Raw genomic sequence first — 25,168 nt, 5'->3', positions numbered from 1 at the left:
TGTCGGTGCATCATCGTCCCCAGGGGGACCGGCATGTCTCGCCCCCAAGTCGCAGCGAGGGCCATGGTCACACTCCGCCCGACATGGGCAATGCCGATAACAAGGATGTCAATCGTGAGTGTCGTCGGCTAATGGCGGTCCGCGCAGTTGCTGACGGCTCTCCCCAGGTGCATGTGTGAGTTGGCTGATCTATTAACCTCTGCTCCACGCCAACACCAACAGGATGCTTGCCGCAAGATGAAGATTCGATGTATCGACAAGGAGAACCCACCGTGTAAGCGGTGCCGGAATATGAAGCTCGAGTGCAAGTTTGCTCCAGTGGTTGTGCGGATGCGACTCCCTGGCGAGGACATTGGGGACACGAGCAAGTCGTGCGTATGCGAAGTTTCAAGCAGGACACTGACACGCTGCAGCCGCCTTGATCTTCTCGAGGGACAGGTATCCAACATGAACCGCAAGCTGGATGACATCTCGACGTTTCTTCTGCGGATGCCTATGGCGCAGTCCACCAGCGCGCCAGCCGCGCCTGCACCTGCACCTGCACCTGCACCCACCGGTCCACGGAGCCAAAGTGCAGATGGCAGCTCTCCCCGGTACGACCAGCGGCAGTCCGCAGAGCGCTCGCCGTCCAACTCGAACCTCATTGCCCGGCAGTCAAGTTGGGCAACGTCGACGCACCATCTCAAGTCGACGCCCTCAGTTGTCTATGCCAACTCGACGCCCTCCGACACCATGGGGGCGCCTAGCGACCACTATCGCACAGCTCCGACCCGCTCGCCGCTGTCCCGTGCCCCGAGGTCGAATTCCGAGGAAGACGACCCCCTCGAGTCCGCTGTGCGCATGGAGGCGTTCCGAGGTCTGACCGACCGCGAGGAGGAAGTTCGGCTGCGTGATGAGGGTGGCGGGGCCATCGATGAGAGCGAAGGCCTGCACTACCGCCCCACGCTCCATCCCAACTCGAGTTTGAGAAGCACCAAGCGCCGTCGTGCGCTCGACGACGACGGATGGAGTCAACACAGCCCCAAAGATAAGATGCGGCAAGGAACTGACCCCATCGAGCTGGGTCTTTGCTCGGAATCAGAGGGCAAGGAGCTGTTTGACAGGTGGGTGTATGTGCCGGGCTCGGCTAACGTCCAGATTCTTTGCCTTTTCGCATCAGTTTGTGCCCATCTTGGATCCGAGAGAGGACACATGGGACGAGTGAGTACGAGATGTGTAGCGCTGCTGACACCTGCCCAGACTGCGTCGTCGCTCGCCATTCCTCCTAACTGTCCTTCTCCTGGCTGCCGCAAGGGCTAGGGAAGGGGCGGGGCCTCCCTCGCCGCTCTCCAAGCGCTTCAAGGAGCATTGCGAGCATCTAGGTAAGTCGCTATGGTTTTGGCAGATCTGACGATCGCAGCTAGACTTACCTTGTTCTCCCCTGTATCGGCACTCGAGACAGTGCAGGCTTTGAGTGAGTCCCATGGCTGCGTTGGTCACACACCCCGCTCACCAATCCGTAGCACTGCTCACCTGTTGGGGTGACTCGACGTGGCGTCTGTGTTGTAAGTCAAACCAGTGTCGACGGTGACGCTGACAGTTGTAGGCCATGCCACTACGATTGCGTGAGTGCTACGTCGATGAGCTAAAACTTACCACCCCCAGCGTGGATATGGGTCTCTTCAAGTGCATCCCCTATCTACTGAGGATGCGGGACAGCTGGAACAAGTCCCCCGAGTTCCTAGAGCGTCAACGGCCCCTGATCATCGGTGCTCGTATTTGGCTGGCCGTGAGTTGCTTGCAATAACTGTCGCTGACTCGCATCAGCTCGTCAAGCTCACATACGAGTGCGTCTCGTCGAGGTGGATCATGCTGATGACAGAATGTCGCTAAACTACCATCTCCCCCTCCCGTTCCCCGCTCCAACCCATTTCAAGGCCGAGCAGACCAGAGCTATCCTCGACCATCCATTGGCCACGACCCTGGATGCTCGATTCATGGTGTCTGTCGAGCTGCTTCAAGTTCGAGGTGAGTGGCCGCCAGCTGGGTATGGCATTGACACTGCAGAGCCGCTCCTGAGGCCATATGATGCCGACGCGGTACGCGACCCAGCCGAAGTGGACCATCAGCTGCGCGAGATCAACCACCAGATCAGGACTATCTACGAGCACTGGTGCGACCATTATCGTGAGTCAGCCTTGGATGACTGAGCTGACCGGCAACAGACCGTATCGGCGTCCCAGACGACCACTTCCTGGTAGAAGAACGTGAGCATCCGGGCTTGAGACGGATGGGGATGAGCTGACAACATCAGTGGGCCGACACAGGGCATATGCGACGTGGGTAGCTGCCGGATCGGGCTTGCTACGAGACTGACACTGGAAACAGGATCTACGCCAACTCAGTTGCGCTCGTTGGCGTCCGCGAGCCATCCGAAGTGTCATCGCTGTCCCTCGAGCGACGCCAGTGGCTTGGTTCGGCCGTACGCGCTGCTGCCTACCTCGTTGCGTCGATTGGCAGCGACCATCCCGAAAGGGCGGCAGAGTTTGGTGAGTCACACCTGGAACCTCCAGGCTAACCTCTGCAGTCACTGGTAACCACTTCTTCTGTGAGTAGGCTCGGCATGAGTTGGGCATAAGCTAACTCGTGCAGACGTCGGCGTCGTTGCCATGGCCCGCTACCTGATCCGCATGGTCAGCCTCTTCCCCGAGGTGTGCGATCTACACCAAGTAAGCTTCGACATTGACAAGCTCCTCCGCAAAATGCCGGAATGTGAGTGCACCTTGCTTGTCAACCTCGTGCTGATGCACATGCCAGTCTCGTTCGTAGAGATGCTACGGGCGACGCTGGCGCGATCGCGGCGCCAAGGCATCTTGCCGTACACACCCCTCAGCCACCCAAGTCCAGAGGACCCAGCGCCGCCCCGTCCGGTGCAAGAACCGCAAAACGGGGAGGAGCAGCAGCCGCCTCTCAACTTTGTGCCCATGCAATTCCCGTGGGGCGGCTTGGAGCAAGGCGAGCAGCTCGGACAGATGGGAGGCGTCAACGAGATGACCGACGACGTCCTTGGCATGGCCGTGAGTTGTTGCGGCATACGGAACGTCAAAGTCCCCTGCTGACACGTACGTAGGATCTGGCGGCGTGGTTCCCGCTGGGCGGTGAGTGCGGTGGTCCTTTACCGCGGCAGTGTCTAACGATACCCAGATGCCCAAACTCCCCTCGATCTCGACGGCATCTCCAAAATGGATGCCCAGCTGGAGTCGTGGATCTCTGGCGCCTGGTACCCAGGCGCGGGGCAAGCTTGATGAACCACAACGGCGTCGTGGTAGCTGCACAGTCGACCCTCACGCATACACATTCACGCGTTTGCCGTATGGGGGTTGTGGTGATGTTGTTGTTGCTTAGTTCCCTCGTGCACACGGCCGCCCCATCAGATGTATCTAGAAGCAGTAACATGCATGGGCGGAGACGGGATACGTCGCAACCTTATGCACCAGCCGCTCAGTTGTCGCTTACGGCAGCGATGACAGAGGCAGCCGGAGGTATCGAGCGGCGGGTGTCGGAGCGGGACAGGTCCGTCTGCCGCCTGGGAACAGCCTCCCTCGTGTTTGGCGGCTGCGGCTGGCTCGCCGCAGTCACAACAATCAGCGATGCAACGATTTGACCGACGGCCATGGACAGCTTTTAGATAAACATTGCTGGCAATGTCGCCGAAGCTGACTGGAATCACCCATTCAACAACGAGCACGCACCCAATGTCACCAACGTGCACATGCATGCTGCGTAATGTTGCCCGCTTTGCCCGCATCGTCAGACCGCGCTCGATGCAACGGCAGTGATGTTAAAGAGGGAGCCATGGGAAGCCAGACAGGCAGCCCACATTGTCGATTCCCATCACCATGCCTGTAGTCGACCCAGGATCCTTGGTTCTCGTCACCGGTGCCTCTGGGCACCTTGGCACTCACCTCGTCAAGGCCCTCCTTGACTCCAACTTTCGCGTTCGTGGGACCGTCCGCTCGGCGGCAAAGGGAGAGTACCTGCTGTCATTGTTCCCCGGCCAGCCCCTGGAATTCACGATAGTGGAGGACATGTCAAAGGTGATCACTGCGCTTGACCGTCACTGACCCAACAGGACGGGGCCTATGATGCTGCAGTCCAAAGCGTTGCTGCCGTAGTGCACAACGCGTCGCCTGTCAACCTTGAATACCCCGGAGATCCCGCCGACATCATCGGCCCTGCCGTGCAAGGCGTGACTGGGCTCCTCGCGTCTCTCCACACCCACAACCCCGCCGTCCGTCGCGTCGTGCAGATCTCGTCCATTGCGGCTATTGGAGTTCCCGTCAGTGGCGGCCCGCTCAACTTGACGGAGGAATGCAAGTCTCCAACACCTTAACCTTGCTGATGCCGACAGTATGGAACACGGAGGACGTGGACGCTTGTGAGCGGGACGGAGCGGCTGCTTCAGGATTTGCCAAGTACCATGGTGATTACCTCTATCAGTTGCCAAGCCGAGGCTGACGGTTGCTAGCTAGCAAGACGTTGGCTGAAAAGGCATTCTGGGACTACTTCCAGTCTGACCCTCGGGCCTTTGATGGCGTCACGATTTTGCCCACCGTTGTGAGTCCCGAAGCAGAAGGCTGCTGCGGGTCTGACTCGTACCCTAGATCATGGGCCCATTCCAGCAGTACACACCCGAGGGTGCCGATCCTTCAGGCTCAGCAGGTTGGTGGTGCCTTCATTTTGAGCAGGCTGACGCGCCAAGGCTTCCTCAAGTGGCTGCTGTCACCGGGCCTCCCACCAGCCACCAACTCGCAGTCGGTGTACAACCTTGTCGACCCCCGGGACGGTGCGTGCAGTTGATGTGTCATGAGCTGACAGTCAGTCGCCCATGGTATGGTGCTGGCCCTCACAAAGGAGAAGGCCACAGGCAATCGCTACGTCCTTTCGGCCGGGCCTCAGTGGCTCAACGACTATGCACAGGCAGGTCGAGCAGAGGGGCCAAGCTAACGTCCACACAGGTTGCCGTTACCGACTTCCCCAGCAAGTACCCCGACGCCAAGCCCAACACAACGCCCGAGTTCTTGCAGAGCCTGCAGAGCACGGCCATCGTTTACGATGGGTCCAAGATCACGAGGGAGCTTGGGCTCCGCTACAGGCCCAAGCTGGAGACAATCAGGGACACGATGGCGGCGTTCTGAATCAGAGATGTGCTGGAGCCCGCAGGTCCGTGTCAGATCGATAGTGAGAATAGACTGTTTCAAACATGGACACTGGTGCGACGAGGGGGAGTCACCTGGTGACGCGTTTAATTGGGCCAAGAGTGATCCCCTGCACGACAATGGCTCTGGTTCTCTGTTGTGGGAAGTGCCTGTGCGATACCTGTCCACGGCAATGTAGATGGTGGCCCATCCGACTGTTATCGAGCCCACATCCAGAGTGCTGAATCTCCGTTTCGCCGGACGCGCCATCAGGATCCGTAACTTTATTGTACGTGTTGCTGACGTTGCGACCCCAGGTACAAACGTGGTGGGCAACTCGAAGGCGTGACACGAAACGGGATGGCAGTCCTCGACTACTGTTTTCAGACAATGTATGGCCGTCCCAATGCATCTCGGGTTGATGGGAACGTCATGGAGGTCGGAGGTATGTGGATCCAACCCAGGTGTTCTGTCGAGAGAGCTGAGTTTGATTCCAGCGTTACATGTGGTGTTGGCTTGGCATCAGGTACTCGCGAATTGACGGACTGGCAGCAGCCTCCTGCCACATCTGCCTCACAAGGCAAGGAATTTGGCCGGGAGGATCCCAAAGCACACAATGGTGGCAGTCTCAACCGCCCCCGTAACTGGAAGTCATTGGTTGCCCACATCCGGGACGCTGGTCAGGACTCCATAGCGTAACGATGCTGCGCAGAAGGCAACTCTTGGCGTCGATCCCTTTGTGGCAGTCGCAACTGGAGTCGGGAAAATGTATAAGAAGGTAGGCCTTTTCGCACCTGTCAGTCCATACCAACTCCACTCATTTCCCTCACCATCATGAAGCTCTCCATCGTTGCCCTCATCTCCGTCCTCGCCGCCTCGGCTTCGGCGCAGTCGTTCTACGACGTTCAGCACAACTCCACCTGCTCGGTTGGCAAGGACAACCTCGTGACCTGCACTCCTGGAGAGCTGGGCAAGGAGCTCCCTACTGTGAGTAGTGTCGCAGCAGGACAAATGTTGACAATTACAGGTCAGCATGGCCAACGAGGAGCCTGCCACTCAGGAGGTCGAGGTCGACATCCCCAAGGACATTGCCTCGCGTACCCTCAAGTTCTGGCTCGGCCCCCGCCCGGTCGACTTCTGTATCGCCACATGCTACAACCACGGTTACTGCAAGGTCAAGGTCACCAAGCACGGCAAGTGCAAGTGCCTCAAGCGTACTTGGTCGCGCTACCCCTGCATTCCATGCCTCAAGTGGTAAACGTGGGATTAGTAGACGGACAGTTGCAAGGACAATGGATTTGTACTCGGTGGTACTTTTGTGATGCTTACAGGTGTTTACCATTAGCTATGAATGGGTTCTCCGAGCTGACGGTCCACTGTTGTTGGGGACTTGCTCACGCTCACTATTCGAGTGATTCTTCGGGCCGCCCAGGTCTCACGACTGAAGCGTCCTCCCCGGTTAGCAGGTATGGTTTCGTGTAACGGGACTGGCGAAAATGAGAAAGATTGACTGAGTGGATGACAGGGACTGAGCTTGGCGGCTACTTGCTTTGGCCAGGCCGGAGCCAGGCCGCGATTGAGAACCAAGGAGAATGCCACACCTTCCACGGAGGAAGAAGACATGGGCATCTTTTCTCCATCCACCTGCCCCCGCCACTCGAGGGTCCCTACTGAAGCACGAGATTGGCCTATCCAGTCGCCAACCTGTCGATATTCCCAACCGCCAGATTCCCAACCTGTAAATTCCCAACCTTGACGAGAGATGCGGTGGCGAAATCATTCGCGAGTGTTCAAACCGAGTCTAGCGCTCGCACCTTGGATCTGAACTCGGTCGCCGTCAACAAACAAGTGGCGTCCAAGCTGCTCTGCCTTGCGATTGTACACATCTGCCGGTTTGCCGACGAAGCCCGTGTTCACTTCGAGGCAGGACGGCGGGAGTCGCGCCCACTCGGCATCTGGCCTGCGTTATGGACATACCCCGTGGACATCCGGGAAGGTTGGCGCTTTACCCGAGTAGATCAGCCTTTTCAAAAGCAACAGATCGAGAGGTAGCCGACGCCAATACACGAGGTGGCGTCGTTGTCGGAGGCGGTTTGTACGCGTCGGTCGGAGGCCTGGCACCACTGGCTGTTCATCGGTCGGAGGTCTGTCACTCAGTCGCAGACACCGGTAGGGTTGGAAGGGTGCCCCAGATATAACATTTCACTTGCCCTGGTGCATACACCGGCAGCGCTTCATTTTTGCTCACGTGAGATTATCCCGCGGGTAGTAACGACGCGCCGCACAACGCCAATCACTATTTTGGAGTAGCGATGCTCGATCACACAGGCACCTGATGTCTGCGACCGTTACGAAGCCACCATGACTGATACGAGTGCGCGATTGCTCTTCGTGGTCCAGGCCTCAAGGTACTACCATTACATCCGGAGGATGACTACTACAAGCTGAAAAGCTGTGTACTTTCTTTACCGCCTAATTGCCGTTGACAACGACCTCATCCGCCTCGAAGGCGCCCTCGACGCGGGGAGGAGGGAGAGTGTCGTCCTTCCATCCGCGCGAACGCTGCACGGCCTTCTCCCATCCACGCACTCTCCAAGCGCGGTCGGCCTCGTTGTTCTGTGCCGAAAAGGTGGTCTTGCCAGCAATGTTGACATTCTTGAGCGTCTCAGGCTTGGACAAGTCCCAGCCGAAAAGGCCAAGGGCGACGGCGGCGCAGACAGCCGATCCCAGCGCAGTCGACTCGCGCATGACCGGACGCTCGACATCGATACCGAGAATATCGGCTTGGATCTGCATGGCGATGTCTGCAAGCCAGGGTCAGCGCGGTTCTTTTCACCCTGAGTGCAGCCTGAGAGACATCCCTGAAATGGATCCCATTTTCCACAGCTGCGCGGCAAGCACACGTACCCGAGTTGGTCATACCACCGTCGACGCGAAGCACTGAAAGCTCCTTTTTCGAGTCCTTGGCCATGGCCTCGAGAATGGCACGGGTCTGGAAGCAGGTAGCCTCGATGGTGGCCCGGCAAATGTGCGCCTTGTTGGTGTAGGCGGACATGCCGACAATGGTACCAGCGGCAGTGTCGTCCCAGTACGGGGCGAAGAGGCCCGAGAATGCAGGCACAAAGTAGACGCCACCAGTGTCCTTGACCTTGGCGGCGAGCTGGTCGACCTCGGGGGCGCTTTTGACGAGCTCGAGCTGGTCGCGTAGCCACTTGATGGACGAACCGGCGACAGCGATGGATCCCTCAAGCGCGTAGATGGGCTTGGCGTTGGGACCGGCCTGGAAGCCCACAGTGGTGAGGAGGCCGTAGTTGGAGGGGACAACCTCCTCACCCGTGTTGAAGAGCATGAACGCACCGGTTCCATACGTGTTCTTGGCGGACCCAACCTCGATGCACTTGTTACCGACAAGAGCTGCCTGCTGGTCACCAATGATGCCGGCAATGGGCAAACCAGCCAAAGCACCGCGGTTGACCTTGCCGTAAACCTCTGCGTTGGACACAATCTTGGGGAGTGCGCTAGCGTCGATGCCAAAGAATTCGAGGCAGTCCTTGTCCCACTGCGTAGTACGAAGGTTCATGAGCATGGTGCGAGAAGCGTTGGTGACGTCAGTGAGATGGACACCGCCGTTGATGCCGCCGGTAAGATTCCAGAGAACCCAGGTTTCGACAGTACCGAAGAGGAGGTCGCCGGAATCGTGTGCCGCCTTGACTTCGGGGACATTGTCGAGCATCCAACGCAGCTTGGTACCAGAAAAGTAGGTAGATAGGGGGAGGCTGGGGGCGTTAGCTTCCCGCCGGTTTCGCTGCCTCACCCAGTCTTGTCCTTGACGGCGTCAACACCATTCTCCGACTTGAGAGCGAGCTGCTTGACGGTGATGGTGTTGCGGGTGTCGGGCCAGGCAATGGCTATAACCATTCAGCAGGAGGCTCACTAGGTATACTCACCATTGTAAAGGGGCTTGCCAGTCGACTTGGACCAAACGCAGGTCGTCTCGCGCTGGTTGGTGATGCCGAGGGCGGGGATCTGGTCCAGTTTGATTCCCTTGGAGACGATAGCCGCGGCCACGCCGTCGAGGCATGTGTAAACGGTACCAATCAGGTCCTCGAGACGCTGCTCATGCCAGCCAGGGTGGGGGTAGATCTGGTCGTACTCGATCTGGTGAGTGGCGACGGCGTCGGCAGCTTCATTGAAGACGATGGCACGCGTCGAGGTGGTGCCAATATCCACTGACAGGAGGTACTGGGTCTTGGTCATGGCGAGGGAAGAGCGATGGGCGTGAGTATGCCTTCAGTCTACCTCTCTTGAAAGTTATGTATCCCGGGGCTCAACGCCGGTCCTCACGGACAAGTCCATGCCTGCTCATCGTCCGAGGATACCGAACATGGCCCTGGATATGCAGCCGTGCTGCGACCAAGACATTCATTCCCCAGCCCCCGTTGGCAACGGCGACACACTCTCTCGGCAGGGGAGGCAGATGAGTGGAGGAGCGGGGTGACGCGCTCAAAGAGTGGAGACGCCGCCCCGCACACGAGGCTGGGGCCAAGGCCCTCGATTGTCGGACGAGGACAGTCGTCGGTCATGTGAGACGTGGGCTGCCTCGCTCCTCGCTTGCCAGTATCAGGGGACACGTCTCTAGACGACGAGAGGGTGACCAAATCGGCAAGCTCCCCGCCGAGAATGGGTTCGGACTTCCACGGAAAACGCCACGCCTGGGTGAGGACCCATGTGGTGTCAAATGCCTTGGCCGCATGTACGGTCTCCAAGTTGGGAATGTTGCTCGTGCGAGACGCCAGCTTGACAGCCACCCCGGTTGCATCGGCGGCCGGTACGTCCGTAAGCCTCGCAGACGACACAAAGACCACCGTTAGGGGCTTCAGGTGGACGATGACTTGTCGACAGGGACCGAGGGGCATGTGGGGCCCGGTTGCCGTCTTGCCGCCGGGAGCCTGCCCTGGTGCCTGTTATCGAAGGGGCCGCAAGGGTATCTCCGCTGAGCTTCTAGACCAACTTTGCATGTTGCGCAGATACAACATACGTCGGCGCTAAGCAGCGGTGAGGGAGGACATGCAAGTGACTGGTCGCGGCTCCGGGTGCGCGTTGGGGCGTGCCTCTTATGCCGATCCTGATTACATACGTGAGACTGCTGACCGTGGCGCCGGTTTTGAAGTTTACCGATATCGTGTTGCCGTGGGTCCCCCTCCTGCAATCGCTTAGCACCAGGCACGCCCCGTGGTCCATCTCTGGGAATGTGCAACGTCTGCCTGCCGCGGCTGTCGTGATACTGCGGCACTGGTTGCCACGGGCTGCATGCAAGACGCCGCCGCAGGCCCTGTAGGCCCTGATTGGTTTAAGCGAGCGCCCACGACGCGACCTTGGCGTTTGGCGTTTGAGGGTAAGCTAGTGTGGCATTATCACACACACTGCGGCATGTGCTCCTCTTGGATGACACCACTCGGGACCGTGCTTTATATCATCTGTTCAACTCTTTCAAAGATAGAAACAAGGCGCAGAGCATGTGCAAATATTCTTGGATTGGGAAGTGCCTGTGGTCGTCGAGGCAAAGAAGGGGGCAGCGGCGGGGCGAGCACCCGGATAAGCGAGAGTAAGAAGTGCAATCGACTGTCGTCCGCGGAAACAGGAGGGCGACGCGTCAAATGCAGGCGGCCGAACCTCGGCGACTCTGCTCATGGTGGCCGGCCCCGAAGGCACAGGAGTGCCCCACATTGTGTTTGATCTCGGCGCTAGGGAGCTGTGCTCATCTCCCTGGCTGGAGCTCATTACCAAGAGAATTGTGACGGTAGCGGCGTTGGTCCTTGGCGACAGAGTGCACAGGGATTTGATTTCGGCAGCGGAGTCTGGATGCCCCGCGGCAACGGAGTCCGGACCCCCCCGCAGTGACGACCTGCGATCCCCGTCAACGTGTGCTGAAAGGAGGGGAGGGTGAGGGTGGGGTGGCAGGTTTTCTGCGCCAGTCATTTCGGCGTACGAGTTGGAGCCTACATAAACTGCGTGGGCTTGTCTGACTATGTATGCCCCCGCCTCGTACCAAGCTGGGACAGTAGATAGGCCCCCCCACAGAAACGCAAAGTTCTCTCGCGCATCAACAATAGTGCATCACCATGTCCACCACCGTCCATGATATCCTCCATGGCGAGATTCATCACTCCGACCACCACCACCCTGACGGGGGTGTCGAAGAATCCGAGCACGAGCTTGTAGGCCCCGGTGCTCGTCAGCACGACAATGTGCGGTATGTTCTCGTCACATCGGACATGCTTGCCCAGCTCAATGGCAAAGGTAAGAGTGTCCGAGCCCGACGGAGAACACGGTCGTACTGACTCTGGTTTTCAGAAGTCGTTTCGGGCCAGCTTCCCCCCGGCAGTTACCCACCATCCTCTCCCGACTCGAGCATTATCATCAACCCCAAGTCGGAGGTCAAGCACGTTGAGAGGGCTCAGAGCCCCAGTGCACTGGCTGTTTCGGAGCCGACCTACCTGCCAAACCCACTTGCACGATTCCGGTTCTTCTTCCGCGAGTACTTTGGCGAGTTTATCGGCACGATGATCCTCCTCATCTTTGGTAACGGCGTAAACTGTCAGGCTGTCCTCAGCAACTGGACTCAGGGTAGCTACCTTTCGATTTCTTTCGGTTGGGGAATTGGTGTCATGTGAGTTGAGCAGCAAGGTCGCCACTGACATCAACAGGTTTGGTATCCACGCTTGTGGCGGCATTTCTGGCGGTCACCTCAACCCCGCTGTCACCATTTCCATGGCTATCTTCCGAAAGTTCCCTTGGCGCAAGGTACCCGGCTATGCTCTTGCCCAAATCCTCGGCGCGTGTGTCGGCTCGTGCCTTGTCCAAGGCAACTACCACGCTCTCCTCAACCAGTTTGAGGGCGGTTACAACAGGCGTACCTATGGCCTTGAGACCTCCACTGCCACACTCTTCTTCACCGATGCCAAGCCCTATATGTCCAACGTCGGTTCCTTCTTCTCCGAGTTTTTCGCCACTGCTGTCCTCCTCGGCATGATCTGCGCCGTCACCGACTCCAACAACAACCCCGCCCCACCTGGAATGAACGGTGTCATCGTCATGTTCCTCATCATTGGTATTGGTGCCGCTCTTGGCACCGAGACCGCCTATTGCCTGAACCCTGCACGTGACCTCGGCCCTCGCATCGCTTGCGCCATCTTTGGCTACCCTTCCAAGATCTGGACCTACCGCAAGGCCTACTGGGTCTACGTCCCCATCATTGCTCCCATCTTTGGTGGCATGCTCGGCTGCCTTGTTTACGACTTTTTCATCTACTCGGGTCGTGACAGCCCGCTCAACTGGGCGTGGGGTAGGAAGAAGGCCACCACTGAGGAGTCTCCTCGTCAGTTGGAAAATGCTTAAGCCGAATCCTTTGGCGTGGTGCCGAGGGAGCAGAATGACGATGGTAGAATAAGCCAGAGTATATAGTAAGTGCCGATCCCACCCGAAACGTACATGCATGGGGTTAGTACCCCCGATCACTCGGGTTCTTGCGCTGCACGACAGAATCATTCTCAGGTCAATCCCCGGAAGCCATTGCTTGGTACAGAGGTGCCCCAGTGGGCCGCCGGGTGGAGTCGACTGCAACTTCAATGGTGTGGAATGGTGCGGGGGGCCAAATGCACCACGTGTTTGGCGTCGCAGGTAGTACAAAGCCGCATGCATATGCCGCTTCCCGGACTGCCCCGCAGGAATACGCTGGCGACATTGAGGTATCAAGGGTGGCCGGGTTCCTTGCACTCCGTAGGATACCCACATGCCGAGACTCCTGAGCGGGGTTAACCCGGATCAACTGTTTATCGACCCCGCGGAACCACCCCGCTGCGTTGTCAACACCCTGCAACTGCGGACTGATGCGCACTCTACCCCTGTAGTGGGGCAGATAATGATCCTGAACGGCATACTGAGCCAAAATGTCTGTTTGACGAACCACACTGACGGCTCGACGGTGGCGCCAAGAGGAATGCAGGGTCGGTCGAGCAGTGAGCCCCACTCCAACCCCACTCTAGCCACACCCCGCGCACCGTCCTCCTTGGAACCCCGCCGTTCCAAGCCCCAACAGCGTGCTCACCCGCTGCCCAACGGGAATGAGATACGGGCCAAGCCACCCCCGCGTCGCAGCATCGGTCCGATCCCTGCTGCCATGGTGCTGGTTGGCCGGGGCACACTGCTAGGGGATGATTTCTGGAGAGGGCTTGGCTTCGGCTACTGGTGAAGATGTAGCAGCCACCGAGACCCGAAAGATCGGCCCGTGACCGAATTGGGATGAGCTCCAAGCGACGCATATAAGAAGTAGGAGTCTGTGATGGCACCAGCGGTCCACTCGATACAGAACACCATGGCTGGCATCGAGAATCCGCAGACAGCCTCTCAATCGGCAGCCCAGGAGGGCCAAGACAAGGTTCCCCATCCACTCAACCTCGCGGAAACTGTGTCGCATGACAATGGTTTGACCAAGGGCGATGGCCTCGCCGATGAGGAGTACATTGTCGATCCGATTCTTGAAGCCAAGCTGGTCCGGAAGATTGACATCCGCATGCTTCCCATGCTGTGGATCTGTTACATGTAAGTCGGCTTGGAAGGTGAACAGCACAGGGTGAAGAGAAGTTTGGCGGTCTCGAGATCGGCGGAACGCAGGCGCCACCAGTCATCCAGGAGGGCGGAGTCGGGCCGAGAGGCCTGCTTCGGCTCGGCCACCCATCCATCAATCTACACTGCCCCCAGCCAGACTCCGAACCTGGCGCTGATCCCCAGCCTCAACTACCTCGACCGTACCAACATTGGCAATGCGTATCGTGAGTTTCGACCTGGTTCCAATGCACTTGACTTACATTGCTAGCGGGTGGCATGGGCGAGGACCTGCACCTCACCTCTTCTGACTACTCGCTGGTCCTGTCCATCTTCTTTGTGGGCTACCTGCTTTGGGAGGTGCCCTCCAACATGATGCTGGCACGGTCCACACCTCGTGTATTCCTCCCCACCATCATGTTTGTTTGGGGGGCTATGTCGCTTGGGGCCAAGGGAATCAACAGTCTGGGAGGCATGGTGGCCTTCCGCTTCGTCCTCGGCCTCGTTGAGGTGAGTCTGAGATGACAACGCACCAACTGACTATGCGCCAGGCAGGGTTCTTCCCCGGAGTTATGCTCCTGATGTCATGTTGGTACAAACCCGCCGAGCTTTCGAAGAGAGTCGCCATCTTTTGGACAGCCGCTCTGACGTCGGGGGCCTTCGGAGGTATCCTCGCTGGCCTGATTATCCAGAGTCTGGAAGGCAAAGCGGGAACCCGAGGATGGAAGTGGCTCTTCATTGTCGAGGGTGAGTAAAGGTTAAAGAGTGCGTGCTGAAGACTACAGGCCTCATCACCGTCTTCTTTGCCACCATGGCCTTCTTCGTACTGCCCAACTACCCTGCCAACACCAAATGGCTCACGGAGGAGGAGCGTGAACTCGCCATTCGGCGCCTCCAGTCTGGCTCCAACGTGGAGGAAGATCATGTCGGCCATCTTGAGGCGTTCAAGGCTGCCTGTCGTGACCCTAAGACCTGGGTGTTCGTCCTCACCTACAACTTTATCAACTGTGCCGGTACAATCTCGTACTTCTTTCCAACCCTCATGAAGACTCTGGGGTATTGTGAGTGAGAGCGTCCGGCATTTATCTGATTCCTCCCAGCCGGCCGGATGATTCAGTTCATGACGGTTCCAATTTACGCTGTATCGCTTGTCGTCGCTGTCGTCGGCGGTATCATCGCCGACAAGACCCGCCAAAAGGCATTCGTGGTTCTCGGCGCAGCCATCCTGTCAACAATCTCATTCATCATCATCACAACTGTCAAGAACTCCAATGTCCGCTACGCCTTCCTCTGCTTCGGAGCGGCCGGCATCTGGGTGGCGGTCCCGGTCTTCCTCTCTTGGGTGGTAACCGAGTTTGACGGCCGCGAGAAGAGGGCTGTTTCAATCGCCCTCGTGAATGGCATCGGTAATCTGTCCTCGGTGTATGGTGCGTTCCTCTGGGACAAGAAGTACGCTCCAAGCTACATTCCAGGGTTCGCCACCACCACTGTGCTTTGTGGTTGCATTGCCATTGTCGTTGTCTTTGCTCGGCTCAAGTGGGGCGACAAGGGTGTTGCGAAGACATCGTAATGGGTGGATGCGCTGGGGGTAGTAGGGAAGCTGTGCCATAGGCGGCCAAACATTGATGCATTCATGTATCGCAGTGCATGGACAGTGTGGCAAGCGCCGATCAAGATTTGGGCACTGAGTACCGTCTCACTGCAGTCCGTTGGCTAGAAGTCTTCAACACAACGTGACCGTGATGGTGGTGATGACTGCCGACTCCTCACAAGTGGAGCAGAAATGTCCGCCAGCGGGGCTCACATCTCCGCTGACTGGCGAAAAGCCACCCCGCCCAGGTGTTTCTCCGACTACGGCGTTTTCATGGGCTTGGCAAGTTGCCAGGGAACTCGTCTTCATCTACACGACAACATCCTGACCCGCCTTACGGCCATTGTCTTGAGCCCTGTATACCCTCACCTCCGCTGGGCGGAGGTCTTTGCAGCCATCGGCGACTTGGCATGGCGATCTGGAGTGCGGGGCCGACATTGCCCCCACACCCGCACTGCCCCACCCTAAGAAAGGTCGACCCCTCGGTCCCATCTAACCATACATAAGTAGTCCTAGACTTCGGTGTTGAGACATGTAGACGATGGATAAGCCGGATAAGCCTTCAGGGGTAGATAACGCTAGCTTGCACAAGTCAGCACACCATCGCCATCCCAGTCACGACCACGCAATGTCAAACTCTGGCACGACATCAGATGTGCGTCGAGGATGGTGGACGGGTGTTGTTGTTCCAGTTGAAGCAATTATCTCCGCGATCGGAGATATATTACAACCGAGTAACCGAGTTGGACCGACTGTAACCGTGCTGCCAAGAGCCCTGTCCACTATGTACACCCATGAGGATTATCCGAGGCTGGGGCAAACGACTCGTCGTGAGGGTGGGAGCTGCGACTTGGGTGCAGGCGATCGTGGGCACCGAGTTCCGTTTGCAAACATGGCGTCTATGCCCTTGCAACGGCCCTCCTCTCCGGCCAATGTCAACGGATGCATATCACCATGAATCTACCTCAGATGCATACCGAGCTACAATTGACCTACTCCAAAGACAGGGCATTCGCGCGCGGGTCTTTAGGACCAGCCCAGTTGGACGAGTTCCTCCATCCGCCGTCAACACGCAGCTCGAAATCATTCATCATTGAGTTTTCAATGAGGAAGACGATGCCCTGCCCAACCTCGGCTGGGTCCGACTGACGGCGCGGGAAGATGGTGGCGGCGTCGAGCTCGGTTTCAAAGTAGGGCTAGGACAGTCAGCTTGGGCTGTGGCCATGCACATACGATGCGGTCAGGACTCATCATTGCCGAGGCGACCACCGCCGGAGACACGGTGCAGCAGCGAATACCGAAAGGCCCGAGGAAGTCGGCCATGCCGGCCGAGATGCCTAACACGGCCGTCTTGGATGGTCCGTACGTGATGCAGCGAGCGGGAACGGGGCGAGCAACCACTGAAGCAATGTTGATGATGATGCCTCGTTCCTCGGTGGTTCGCGGAGCAAATGGTCCGTCGTCGGGGTACTGTGAGTTGATGGCATCGGCGATACAGGCGTCGACCACAAAGGTACCGTAGACATTGACTTGGAGGACCTTGGCGAACCTCGGAACCGAGTCCTTGAGGTGGTGGCTCCAGTCGGCACCAGGAGCAATGGCTGCGCAGTGGACTCCGCCGGCGAGCGACCCCTTTGGAATGGCCGCGAGTGCCGCCGTCGTTGCCGCAGACACGCTGTCGTAGTCGGAGATGTCGGTCTTGAAGTAGAGGGCCCTCTCGGGGTGAGGATAGGTTTTGACCTTGGCAGTTCCAGCAGCCTCGTCGAGGACGTCAAAGACGACCGCGTAGCCGCCCCTCTCGAGGATCATGCGAGCGGTTGTACCGCCGATCGAGCCGCAGCCGCCCGTGATGATGAACGCTGGGGTCAGTGGGGCGCAGGTTGATGGACTCACCCTTGCCTTCGATCTTCATGGTGTCTGAGGGTATGGTAGAGTTGTCAGACGTGGCTGCTGGTAGTTGACCAGGCGACTATATACTGGCATCATCTTAGGGCTGGTCATCGCGATGAAGAGAGGAGGCGGTGTCCTGGTCCGATGAGCGGGGATGTGGTGTCGGGCGGATACCACAGTGCGAGCTCCGTCGCCCGGGGACGGCCAAGGGGGACGTGGAGGACGTACCGCCGCGCATCGGGGCTGTGTCGCTGTGATGTGTAAGTTATGAGTGATAGATACAAGTTTGCAGATGGCAGATGGTTCATTCGGTCATGTCCGCGTCACGGAGTTCGATCAATCTCCGCGCATGCACAAACACCGCTCGACGGAGATGCGACGTGAGCAAACGACGACTCACCTCGACCTCGCCTTGTTCTTGCACCTATCTCATCATCATTTGCATCAACGTCATGGACTTGGAGCATAGTTATAACCCCACCCCCCACAGCCAGCCCGCAATGCCTCTCCGTCATCACCTCCTTGACACTTCCGCATCATGTCCCCTACCGCCCTGGTTGAACGCGACGGCGCCGTAGACTCGATTGCCCAGCTCAAGGCCCTGGTCGCCAATGGCCATGCAACCCACCCGAACGGGGCACCGAAGAGCACTCTTGTGCGCGACGGGCCCATGCGCCAGCCAGTCAAGAATGACTTTATGTACGAGTTCAAGCACGACGTCGAGCTACCAACAATTCAGCGCAATGGCGACTTTGCCCTGGATGTCGACGCCGTCGCGGTCGCGGACCAGGTCATCGCCCAGCTTGCCGCGGCATTTAACAAGCCGTCGATGTTCGCGGACCTGTTCATCGAAGATGGTGGGTAATCCCATTTTCAGTTGGCTGACTGCAGGCGTCTGGAAGGACAAGGTTGTCGTCTCCTGGGACTATCGCTCATTCAACGGCGCAGCAAAGATTGCATCGGCCGCAGAGGACATCTTGGTGCCGGTGTCCAATGTCAGGCGCCTCGCTCCCACCCCCAAAGTCGATCGCCCGTACCCCGACCTTGCCTGGATCAAGGTGCACTTCTCATTCGACACCAACGTTGCCGGGGCTTCGGGCGTTGCCAACATTGTCAACACCCCCGCCGGTCCAAAGATCTGGACGCTGCACACAGTGATCGAGTCGCTCCACCAGTTCCCAGAGCTGCCCAACCGCGATGGGCACATGATCGCTCCAGTCTCGTGGGCCACGCAGCGCGCAACGGACACCAATTTCGATGACAGGCAGCCCGACGTCGTCATTGTCGGTGGTGGCCACAACGGCCTCATGATGGCGGCACGTCTCAAGGCTTTGGGCGTCGATGCACTCATCATCGAGCGCAACGCGCGCATCGGCGACAACTGGAGGTCTCGATACGAGGCCCTGTCCCTCCATTTTCCGCACTGGGCCGACCACTTCTCCTACATGCCCTACCCCGAGCACTGGCCCGTGTACACTCCGGCGGCCAAGCTCGGCGACTGGCTAGAGTGGTATGCGTCGGCGCAGGAGCTGTACGCGTGGACGTCGTCGTCCGTCGAGGACGTCACCCAGGAGGCCGATGGCTCATGGGTCATTGGCCTCGATCGCAACGGCGTCAAGCGCACTCTCACGCCCAAGCACTTGGTCATGGCCGCATCTCTTGCTGGCGTCCCAATGTCGCCGGTGGTGCCTGGCCAAGACTCTTTCACCGGCACTATTCGCCACTCCACGGAGCATGACTCGAGCCGCGAGTGGGTCGGCAAGCGGGTCTTGGTGGTTGGCACCTCGAGCTCGGGATTCGACACGGCCTACGACTTTGCGCGCCGTGGCATCGACGTTACCATCCTCCAGCGCTCTCCGACGTATATCATGAGTTTGACCCACTCGGTGCCACGGATCATCGGTCTGTACGACCCCAAGGATGGGCGGCCGAACCTCGACGAGTGCGACCGTGCTGCCTACTCGATGCCCGTTGGCCCCGGTGAACCCCTTGGCCGTCGCCTGGCCGAGGACCTCGAGGTGCTGGACCACGACCTGCTTGAGGCAATGGAGAAGCGCGGGTTCAAGACGTGGCGCGGTCAGCGCGGAACTGGAACACAGACGCTGGGCTACACCAAGAACGGTGGCTTTTACTTTGACGCCGGTGCTTGTAAGCGGATTGTCAACGGCGACATCAAGGTTGAACAGGGGTTCGTTGAGCGGTTTGCTTGCGACACGGTCGTGTTGTCCGGGGGTCGCGAGCACCACTACGACTTGGTCATCAATGCGACTGGGTTTAGCAACACGATCGACTCGGTTCGAGCGACCCTTGGCTCGGCTGTGGCGGACCGCTGCGACAAGATCTGGGGTATGGATGCCGAGGGCGAGCTGAACGGGGCGTGGAAGCACTGCGGGGTGGACAATCTCTGGATCATGGTGGGGACCCTGCAGCATGGCCGATATCATTCAAAGCGGGTTTCGCTGCGTATCAAGGCGATGCTGGAGGGTATCGCCGGGGTGAGGTATGTCAAGTAGGCAAGACAAGTAGCCAAACGCCGTGTCCAGTAGACATTCCATTGTGTCAATGGATTGCCGCGTACTCGAAGACAGTCCGCGCCAAATGTGTTGCATACACAGAGTGCGAATACTAACCAGTTTTGAAAAGATTCTACGCAGCTACACCCGTAGCCGCTGATTTTAAACAAGCCAAGCGTGGTGAATGGACGCCGCGCTGCGCCTACGACGTGATCTGAGGACAGTGGTCGAGGTACTTTGGCCACTCGAGGTTGCCCCACCACTCGGGGAAGTAGACAGGCTGGCTGTTGCCGGCACCAAAGACGGCAAACGAGAGGATGAACAGCACGACAAGAGAGCCACCGTCGAAAGCAGCGGTGACGAGATACGAGTACTTGGAGAAGATTTTGGGCTTGTAGTTGCGGAGGTAGAACTGGGTGTAGAATCCGACGATAAGACGGGAGAGGAGGATACAGCCCTGGCTGACACCGGCAAGCGAGCCAGAGTATGAGAGAAGCTGAGGGAGGTTGATGTCGTTGACGTTGATCGGCCCAATCTTCTTGACCCACTGTTGATGTCAGTGGGTGTCACTGTGCGGCGGAAAGGACTTACGACGTAGATGAGGCGGTGAATACAGACGGCCAGGAAGCCAAACCCAATGGCGGCGGGGACCTGGACGTAGCGGCCCCCGGAAGCATACAAGTACTTGGCAAGCGCCCAGGTCGTGGCGTTGGCGTTGATGGCCTGGTAGTTGGCACCGCTCCATGTGCTAGAACCGTTCGTGTCGGCGAGGAGGTCGCCGTAGCGGTTGGTGATGCTAACCATGACGACGTAGTTGATGAATGCGCCGAACACTGTTCCCCAAATCTGCGTCGTGAACATGACACGGGGAGGAATCTTGACTGGGAAGGGATCAGCCAGAGTGGCGAGGTCCGTGCTTACGGTATTCGCCCATCTTGAGCTCGCTCGAGAGGCTTTCTGCCTGCTCGACGATAGCGTACGACCAAGCGCCAAAGTAGAGGTTGCCGATAGGGCGGCCGGGAATAGCCAAACCAGCGATCATCTTCATGACGATACGGGTGGAGATGTCATCGCCAAAACGGGAGTACAGGATGGTGTTCTGGCCATGAGTGACTGGATGTGATGGGCTGACTTACCAGCGGGGCAATCAGCGAGCCCATGGCGAGAGCCAGAATGTAGCCCCAGATGGGAAGACCGACGTCGCGCTTGGCCACGACAACGATGCCGAAAACAAACGAGAGGACGAGGAGGGAGACATACCAGTACCACTCGACCTCCTTGTACTTTTTCATGGCGTTGTGGTGACGGTCTGGGAAGAATCCTTTGCGAGCGTTCTTGATCGACTTGATGATACCTCCGCTCCAGAAGAAGAGGGCATGGGCGAGAAGGGCTCCAAGCTGGGGAGTGAGCAGGCGGTCGAGGCGGTGCCACTTACCGCCGAGTTGACGATCATGAGCGAGTAGGCAAAGCTGCCAGAGAGGTAGGGGAGACCGTACTCGGCGAGCTTGGCCTCGTCGAGGCGGCCATTGATAAACACCTGGGTAGGGACGTAGCGGCCGCCATCGGCGCGGCGCAGAGTGTTGCTCATGAAGGGGAACGACTTGGCGTCCCACCTGTTGGTGTAGTAGACACCCAAGTATGCGCAGTAACAAATTATGAGGCCCAGGAGGAAGTTTACCTGCATCTTAAGCGGCAAAGACGTCGAATAGGAAGTGATGTATTGCCAGTCGAATGACACCGAGAACAGCCCCAGACCTTGGTTGTTGAGTGATCCACCGAAAATATTGTTGAGAATCTTCCCCGTGTTGCCTTTGGCGTGCATCGCGGCCAGACAGGGGATCGACACGGAATTCAGATAGGGCATGACGTAGGCCGGGAAGACCTGCCACACGGCCATGCCGCTGAAGCAGTACCAGAAGACGCGGAGAGGCTTCGAGGTCTTGAGGCCATCCCAGTGCAGCGCCTGGAGGGTTTTGACGACCGGAATGTTGGTCCAGAAGACTGCCTCGACGTCCCAGACTGTAACGGGGCGGAGTAGGCCTGTGAGACCGTAGCCGAAGAGGCCGGTGGAGAGGATGGTGAGGATGACAGTGAGTGCGTCGGGGTGCGAGTCGTAGAAGAGTTTCTGGACTGGAGGGGGTCAGTGCGGGTGCGGGTGGGAAGTGGGGTGTCTTTTGTCGACGCACGGGCCGCTTGTCGACGCCAGCGTCCCCCCGACACTACACTCTTCCTACTTACCAGTGAACACGTTAATCGAAGCCGTGGCATTTGACGCCGAGGTAGCGCACAACGCCGCGACGGCGTGCTCCTTGAGACCAAACTCGCCGGGGTTGAGGAGAAGGGCCAACGTCAGCCACAAGGGCTTGCTGCCGCTTCCGCCCTTTTCAACCCAGCGCTTGTGAAGGCGGTCGCCGCGGGGCAGAGCATATGCCCAGAAACGGCCGATGAAGAAGATGATGAGGACGATGAAGGAGCCGGAGATGGTGACGGACGTGGGTTTGAACTAAGGTCAGCGTTGTGGGGCGAAATCACCCACGCTGTAGATCTGGTTCATGGTGGCCTGGAAGGCGGCGACACCTGTTCCAAGGAACAGGCTTCGGAAGGTGAGGGCCGGGTCGCCGTCGTCGCGGATCGGCAGGAGAAAGTTGGCGGCATCCTCGCCAGTGACAATGATCGCTTCGTGGGTTTCATCGTCAATGAGCTTGGCATTGTCGAGAACTGGGACGTCGTCGTACGACTCCTTGTCGTTGGGCTCGGTTGGGTGGAGTCCTTCCTTGACTTTTGGCTCCTCCATCGGCTGGGCGACGGAGAAGGGAGGGACTCGGTCCTCGGCAGTGCGGCCTAGCTCCATGATGGGGTGGGTTGATGAGCACTAGTCGGCTATGCGCCGTTGGGCTTTTGAACTCTGCGCATCAGAGTTTCACGACGCGCTCGCGGCTGCGTAGACCTCCATGTTGGTGATGGCATCACCGTTCGCCTTGATATTGTTTCCAAAGTTCCTCAGCATTTGGCAGCGCACGCGGGATAGCGCAGTGATCACGCGCTGCGCGTGGTCTTGGGCTCTGCGTGGCCTTGGGCTCTGCGTGGCCTTGGGCTCTGCGTGGCCTTGGGCTCTGCGTGGCCTTGGGCTCTGTGTCGTCCTTCGGCGGCCTGGCATCAATGGGTAGAAACTTTAGTGACTGTCAGCGATATGACAGATAGGGGCGTCAGTGTACGCGGGTTGCCGCGCAGCAGCCGGCCTGCTGTTGCAGGTGGCAATGACTTCCTGGCTCGACCACCTACGCGGGCCGCCACCGGCCCCTTGGATTGCCTCTTATTGATCCTGTATTGTGTGATGCTGTTGGTGATATGTGAGCGTGTAGACAGTGGTGTCAAAAGTGTTGTTGGTGCCAAGACGAGAGTCTCGGCGGCACGTTATTGGGTAAATTGCCATCGCGACGCACAAACCTCGTCTGACTCCCGAAAGATGACATTGCTTCAGGGTGGGCAGGTGGGGTTGGCGTGATGCTTGCTGCTAATCGCGGCACCCAAGTCTTCTTTGCCGTCCACTATGCAGCTGATATTGCACATAAGCAGTTGCCGAGCGTCCATGTACCCGAAAATGTCGGCGACGCGGCGGCGCGACGGCGAGGGGACATCACGTGGCCCAACATGTCGAGCAACACACCGCCGGTGTCAGGTCCACTCGACAGCTCATCGTTGGAGCCGACAAGGCCGACTGTGCCTTGTGTGTACGGAAGGTTGGCGAGTACCCTGGGCCTGTAGATCCGGCGCGGAGCTAGGTACGGCTAACCACTGCGATGGCGACAGGGCCAAGCCAGCACGTTGGTTAGGTCGCAGGTCGGTCAGGTCGTCTGTGTCATGGTGGTATGTGCAGCGATGCGGAGTGGCAGTGGTGACGTGCAGGTTGGCACCGGACAGTGCATCTGGAGCTGTGACAACGGGCTCAAAGAACAGGAGCTGGGTCACAACTCGCGAAGGTCCTTGTCCCATCACGTCGACACCAGCAAGTTGCTGCGAGAGCGGGTGATGGCTCTGCCGTTTACGCTGCGTCTGGGCCTCCCGTCACATCTCCCCCATCGACGATTCGTATCTAGCCTACCATACAATGCACTCTGCCAACAGCTCCCACCCCACCATCCCCTTGCCCCGTGAACCACCTTCTCACCTACTCGGTCCCCTGGACAGCGGCGATCTGGCGAGAGAACTCGGCGATGATAGAGTCGGTGTCGGTAGCAATCGAGACCATGTCAAAGCCCTGCTGGAGGCGCTTCTTGGCCTGCGCACCGGTCATGCAGAAGATGGCTGCCTTCTTCCCAGCGGCGTGCGTCGCGGCAAGCACCTTGGCAATCCCAGCCTCGTGCTCTTCGGACCCAAACTTGATGTTCATCGACTTGGCGAGGTCAAATGGGCCCACGAACAGGATGTCGACACCGGGCACCTCGGCAATTTCCTTGACGTTGAGCAGGCCTTGCGATGACTCGATCTGGACGATGACAAGGAGGTTGTCGTCGCAAGTGACTTCGTACTCGCCTTCGGCGATACCAAAGATCTGGTGCGTGAAGGGGGAACCGCAGCCGCGAGTGCCGACCGGAGCAAACTTGCTGGTCGAAACAACGCGCCTGGCGATGTCCTGCAGGGGTGTCAGCATGGTGCCACATCGTACAGTGTTGGTGACTCACGGCATTGTGGCACATGGGGGTCATCAGACCTTGGGCACCAGAATCAAGCGCGCGCTTGATCATCCAAGGCTCGTCGCCGGGGATGCGGATGATTGGGCTGATCTGCTCTGCAGTGAGGTGCTGGCAAAGCTGTACAAGATGTCAGCGGGTGTACCGACTGTTTACCCACGTCGTAGTAGTGCGAGTCGACAATTTGGCCGTGCTCCGCGTCAATGAGGATCCAGTTGAAGCCGGGAATGGTGGCGACAGTCTTTGCCAGGGCGGAGCCGGGAAGGGTGAGCCACATACCGACTCCAGCCTCGCCCTTGTTGAGGGCGTTGCGGAGGTAGGTCCGCTTGGCCATGGCAGCGGGAGTGGAGTTGTTGGTCACGGTCATGGTGGGAGGTGGTCGTGTGGGAGGTGCTGGTGGGGTGGTGGGTGTGCGTGTGAAGTGCTGGAATGACGGTACGTTGCGAGAGCGAGGATGGAGGACCGATGTGCACGACAGCATCCCGGGCACACTTATGAGCTCTCTCACCAGTGCTCATTCACGGCTCATCGTCGATGCCAAAGCAAGCGCGGAGGCCCCACTTGCCGGCGGCTTATCGGAGGCGGCGGGCGCGGCGCCTCCGTCACTTAAATTGGCCGGGGTACCGAGTTCGGTGCCTCCGCACGTAGAATTTGGATCCCTCAGTGGCAGCATGGTAGGGATGTGTTCTGTATTGCCTCTTG

General features: G+C 58.6%; 10 protein-coding genes across 11 annotated transcripts; 6 read left to right on the top strand and 4 right to left on the bottom strand.

The window, feature by feature from the left end:
* Positions 1–33: 33 nt before the first annotated feature.
* On the top strand, positions 34–3,575 carry priB_10 (Protein priB; the record flags this gene model as incomplete). Its single annotated transcript, XM_062773214.1, has 20 exons — positions 34–123; positions 223–371; positions 414–1,103; positions 1,138–1,200; positions 1,240–1,361; positions 1,400–1,453; positions 1,503–1,544; positions 1,586–1,604; positions 1,645–1,768; positions 1,807–1,826; positions 1,862–2,007; positions 2,047–2,166; positions 2,205–2,246; positions 2,294–2,318; positions 2,368–2,528; positions 2,567–2,587; positions 2,632–2,751; positions 2,797–3,056; positions 3,110–3,137; positions 3,184–3,575. 20 exons carry the CDS (start codon positions 34–36, stop codon positions 3,282–3,284), a joined length of 2,397 nt encoding a protein of 798 aa, XP_062629198.1. The 3' UTR covers positions 3,285–3,575.
* Positions 3,576–3,864: 289 nt separating this feature from the next.
* Positions 3,865–5,233, top strand: ARI1_1 (the record flags this gene model as incomplete). Of its 2 annotated transcripts, none has more annotated exons than XM_062773212.1 (7): positions 3,865–4,076; positions 4,112–4,462; positions 4,508–4,596; positions 4,644–4,701; positions 4,742–4,825; positions 4,862–4,959; positions 4,998–5,233. In XM_062773212.1, exons 1-2 carry the CDS (start codon positions 3,879–3,881, stop codon positions 4,370–4,372), a joined length of 459 nt encoding a protein of 152 aa, XP_062629197.1. In that variant the 5' UTR covers positions 3,865–3,878. The 2 variants fall into 2 exon arrangements, with proteins under 2 accessions (XP_062629197.1, XP_062629196.1); XM_062773213.1 differs by having other exon boundaries at positions 4,862–4,937; positions 5,021–5,177.
* Positions 5,234–6,011: 778 nt separating this feature from the next.
* Positions 6,012–6,435, top strand: LOC62_05G006688 (uncharacterized protein; the record flags this gene model as incomplete). The annotated part of the gene is made up of 2 exons (XM_062773211.1): positions 6,012–6,164; positions 6,205–6,435. 2 exons carry the CDS (start codon positions 6,012–6,014, stop codon positions 6,433–6,435), a joined length of 384 nt encoding a protein of 127 aa, XP_062629195.1.
* A 1,214-nt stretch (positions 6,436–7,649) lies between these two features.
* glpK_0 (Glycerol kinase) lies at positions 7,650–9,434 on the bottom strand (the record flags this gene model as incomplete). The annotated part of the gene is made up of 4 exons (XM_062773210.1): positions 7,650–7,981; positions 8,085–8,953; positions 8,992–9,085; positions 9,125–9,434. 4 exons carry the CDS (start codon positions 9,432–9,434, stop codon positions 7,650–7,652), a joined length of 1,605 nt encoding a protein of 534 aa, XP_062629194.1.
* A 1,865-nt stretch (positions 9,435–11,299) lies between these two features.
* YFL054C (uncharacterized protein) lies at positions 11,300–12,575 on the top strand (the record flags this gene model as incomplete). Its single annotated transcript, XM_062773209.1, has 3 exons — positions 11,300–11,477; positions 11,532–11,847; positions 11,885–12,575. The coding sequence occupies 3 exons, from the start codon at positions 11,300–11,302 to the stop codon at positions 12,573–12,575; spliced, it is 1,185 nt and encodes a 394-aa protein (XP_062629193.1).
* A 976-nt stretch (positions 12,576–13,551) lies between these two features.
* prlL_6 (MFS transporter prlL) lies at positions 13,552–15,351 on the top strand (the record flags this gene model as incomplete). The annotated part of the gene is made up of 6 exons (XM_062773208.1): positions 13,552–13,778; positions 13,809–14,008; positions 14,053–14,291; positions 14,333–14,528; positions 14,567–14,842; positions 14,882–15,351. 6 exons carry the CDS (start codon positions 13,552–13,554, stop codon positions 15,349–15,351), a joined length of 1,608 nt encoding a protein of 535 aa, XP_062629192.1.
* Positions 15,352–16,325: 974 nt separating this feature from the next.
* Hsd17b10 (3-hydroxyacyl-CoA dehydrogenase type-2) lies at positions 16,326–17,516 on the bottom strand. Its single transcript, XM_062773207.1, has 3 exons — positions 17,266–17,516; positions 16,606–17,231; positions 16,326–16,568 (listed from the first exon to the last, which is right to left on the bottom strand). Exons 1-3 carry the CDS (start codon positions 17,282–17,284, stop codon positions 16,365–16,367), a joined length of 849 nt encoding a protein of 282 aa, XP_062629191.1. The 5' UTR covers positions 17,285–17,516; the 3' UTR covers positions 16,326–16,364.
* Positions 17,517–17,758: 242 nt separating this feature from the next.
* On the top strand, positions 17,759–19,775 carry YUC8_0 (putative indole-3-pyruvate monooxygenase YUCCA8; the record flags this gene model as incomplete). Its single annotated transcript, XM_062773206.1, has 2 exons — positions 17,759–18,119; positions 18,154–19,775. The coding sequence occupies exons 1-2, from the start codon at positions 17,801–17,803 to the stop codon at positions 19,773–19,775; spliced, it is 1,941 nt and encodes a 646-aa protein (XP_062629190.1). The 5' UTR covers positions 17,759–17,800.
* A 202-nt stretch (positions 19,776–19,977) lies between these two features.
* On the bottom strand, positions 19,978–22,626 carry OPT3 (Oligopeptide transporter 3; the record flags this gene model as incomplete). Its single annotated transcript, XM_062773205.1, has 7 exons — positions 19,978–20,322; positions 20,367–20,656; positions 20,697–20,874; positions 20,912–21,172; positions 21,211–21,905; positions 22,014–22,278; positions 22,312–22,626. 7 exons carry the CDS (start codon positions 22,624–22,626, stop codon positions 19,978–19,980), a joined length of 2,349 nt encoding a protein of 782 aa, XP_062629189.1.
* Positions 22,627–23,943: 1,317 nt separating this feature from the next.
* On the bottom strand, positions 23,944–24,833 carry hpcH_1 (4-hydroxy-2-oxo-heptane-1,7-dioate aldolase; the record flags this gene model as incomplete). The annotated part of the gene is made up of 3 exons (XM_062773204.1): positions 23,944–24,408; positions 24,458–24,586; positions 24,627–24,833. The coding sequence occupies 3 exons, from the start codon at positions 24,831–24,833 to the stop codon at positions 23,944–23,946; spliced, it is 801 nt and encodes a 266-aa protein (XP_062629188.1).
* Positions 24,834–25,168: the final 335 nt, after the last annotated feature.

Source organism: Vanrija pseudolonga, chromosome 5 (genome assembly GCF_020906515.1).
Source record: "Vanrija pseudolonga chromosome 5, complete sequence".
Taxonomy (NCBI): domain Eukaryota; kingdom Fungi; phylum Basidiomycota; class Tremellomycetes; order Trichosporonales; family Trichosporonaceae; genus Vanrija; species Vanrija pseudolonga.
The sequence above is the reverse complement of the archived record's forward strand: the minus strand, read 5'-3'. Positions and strand labels throughout refer to the sequence as shown.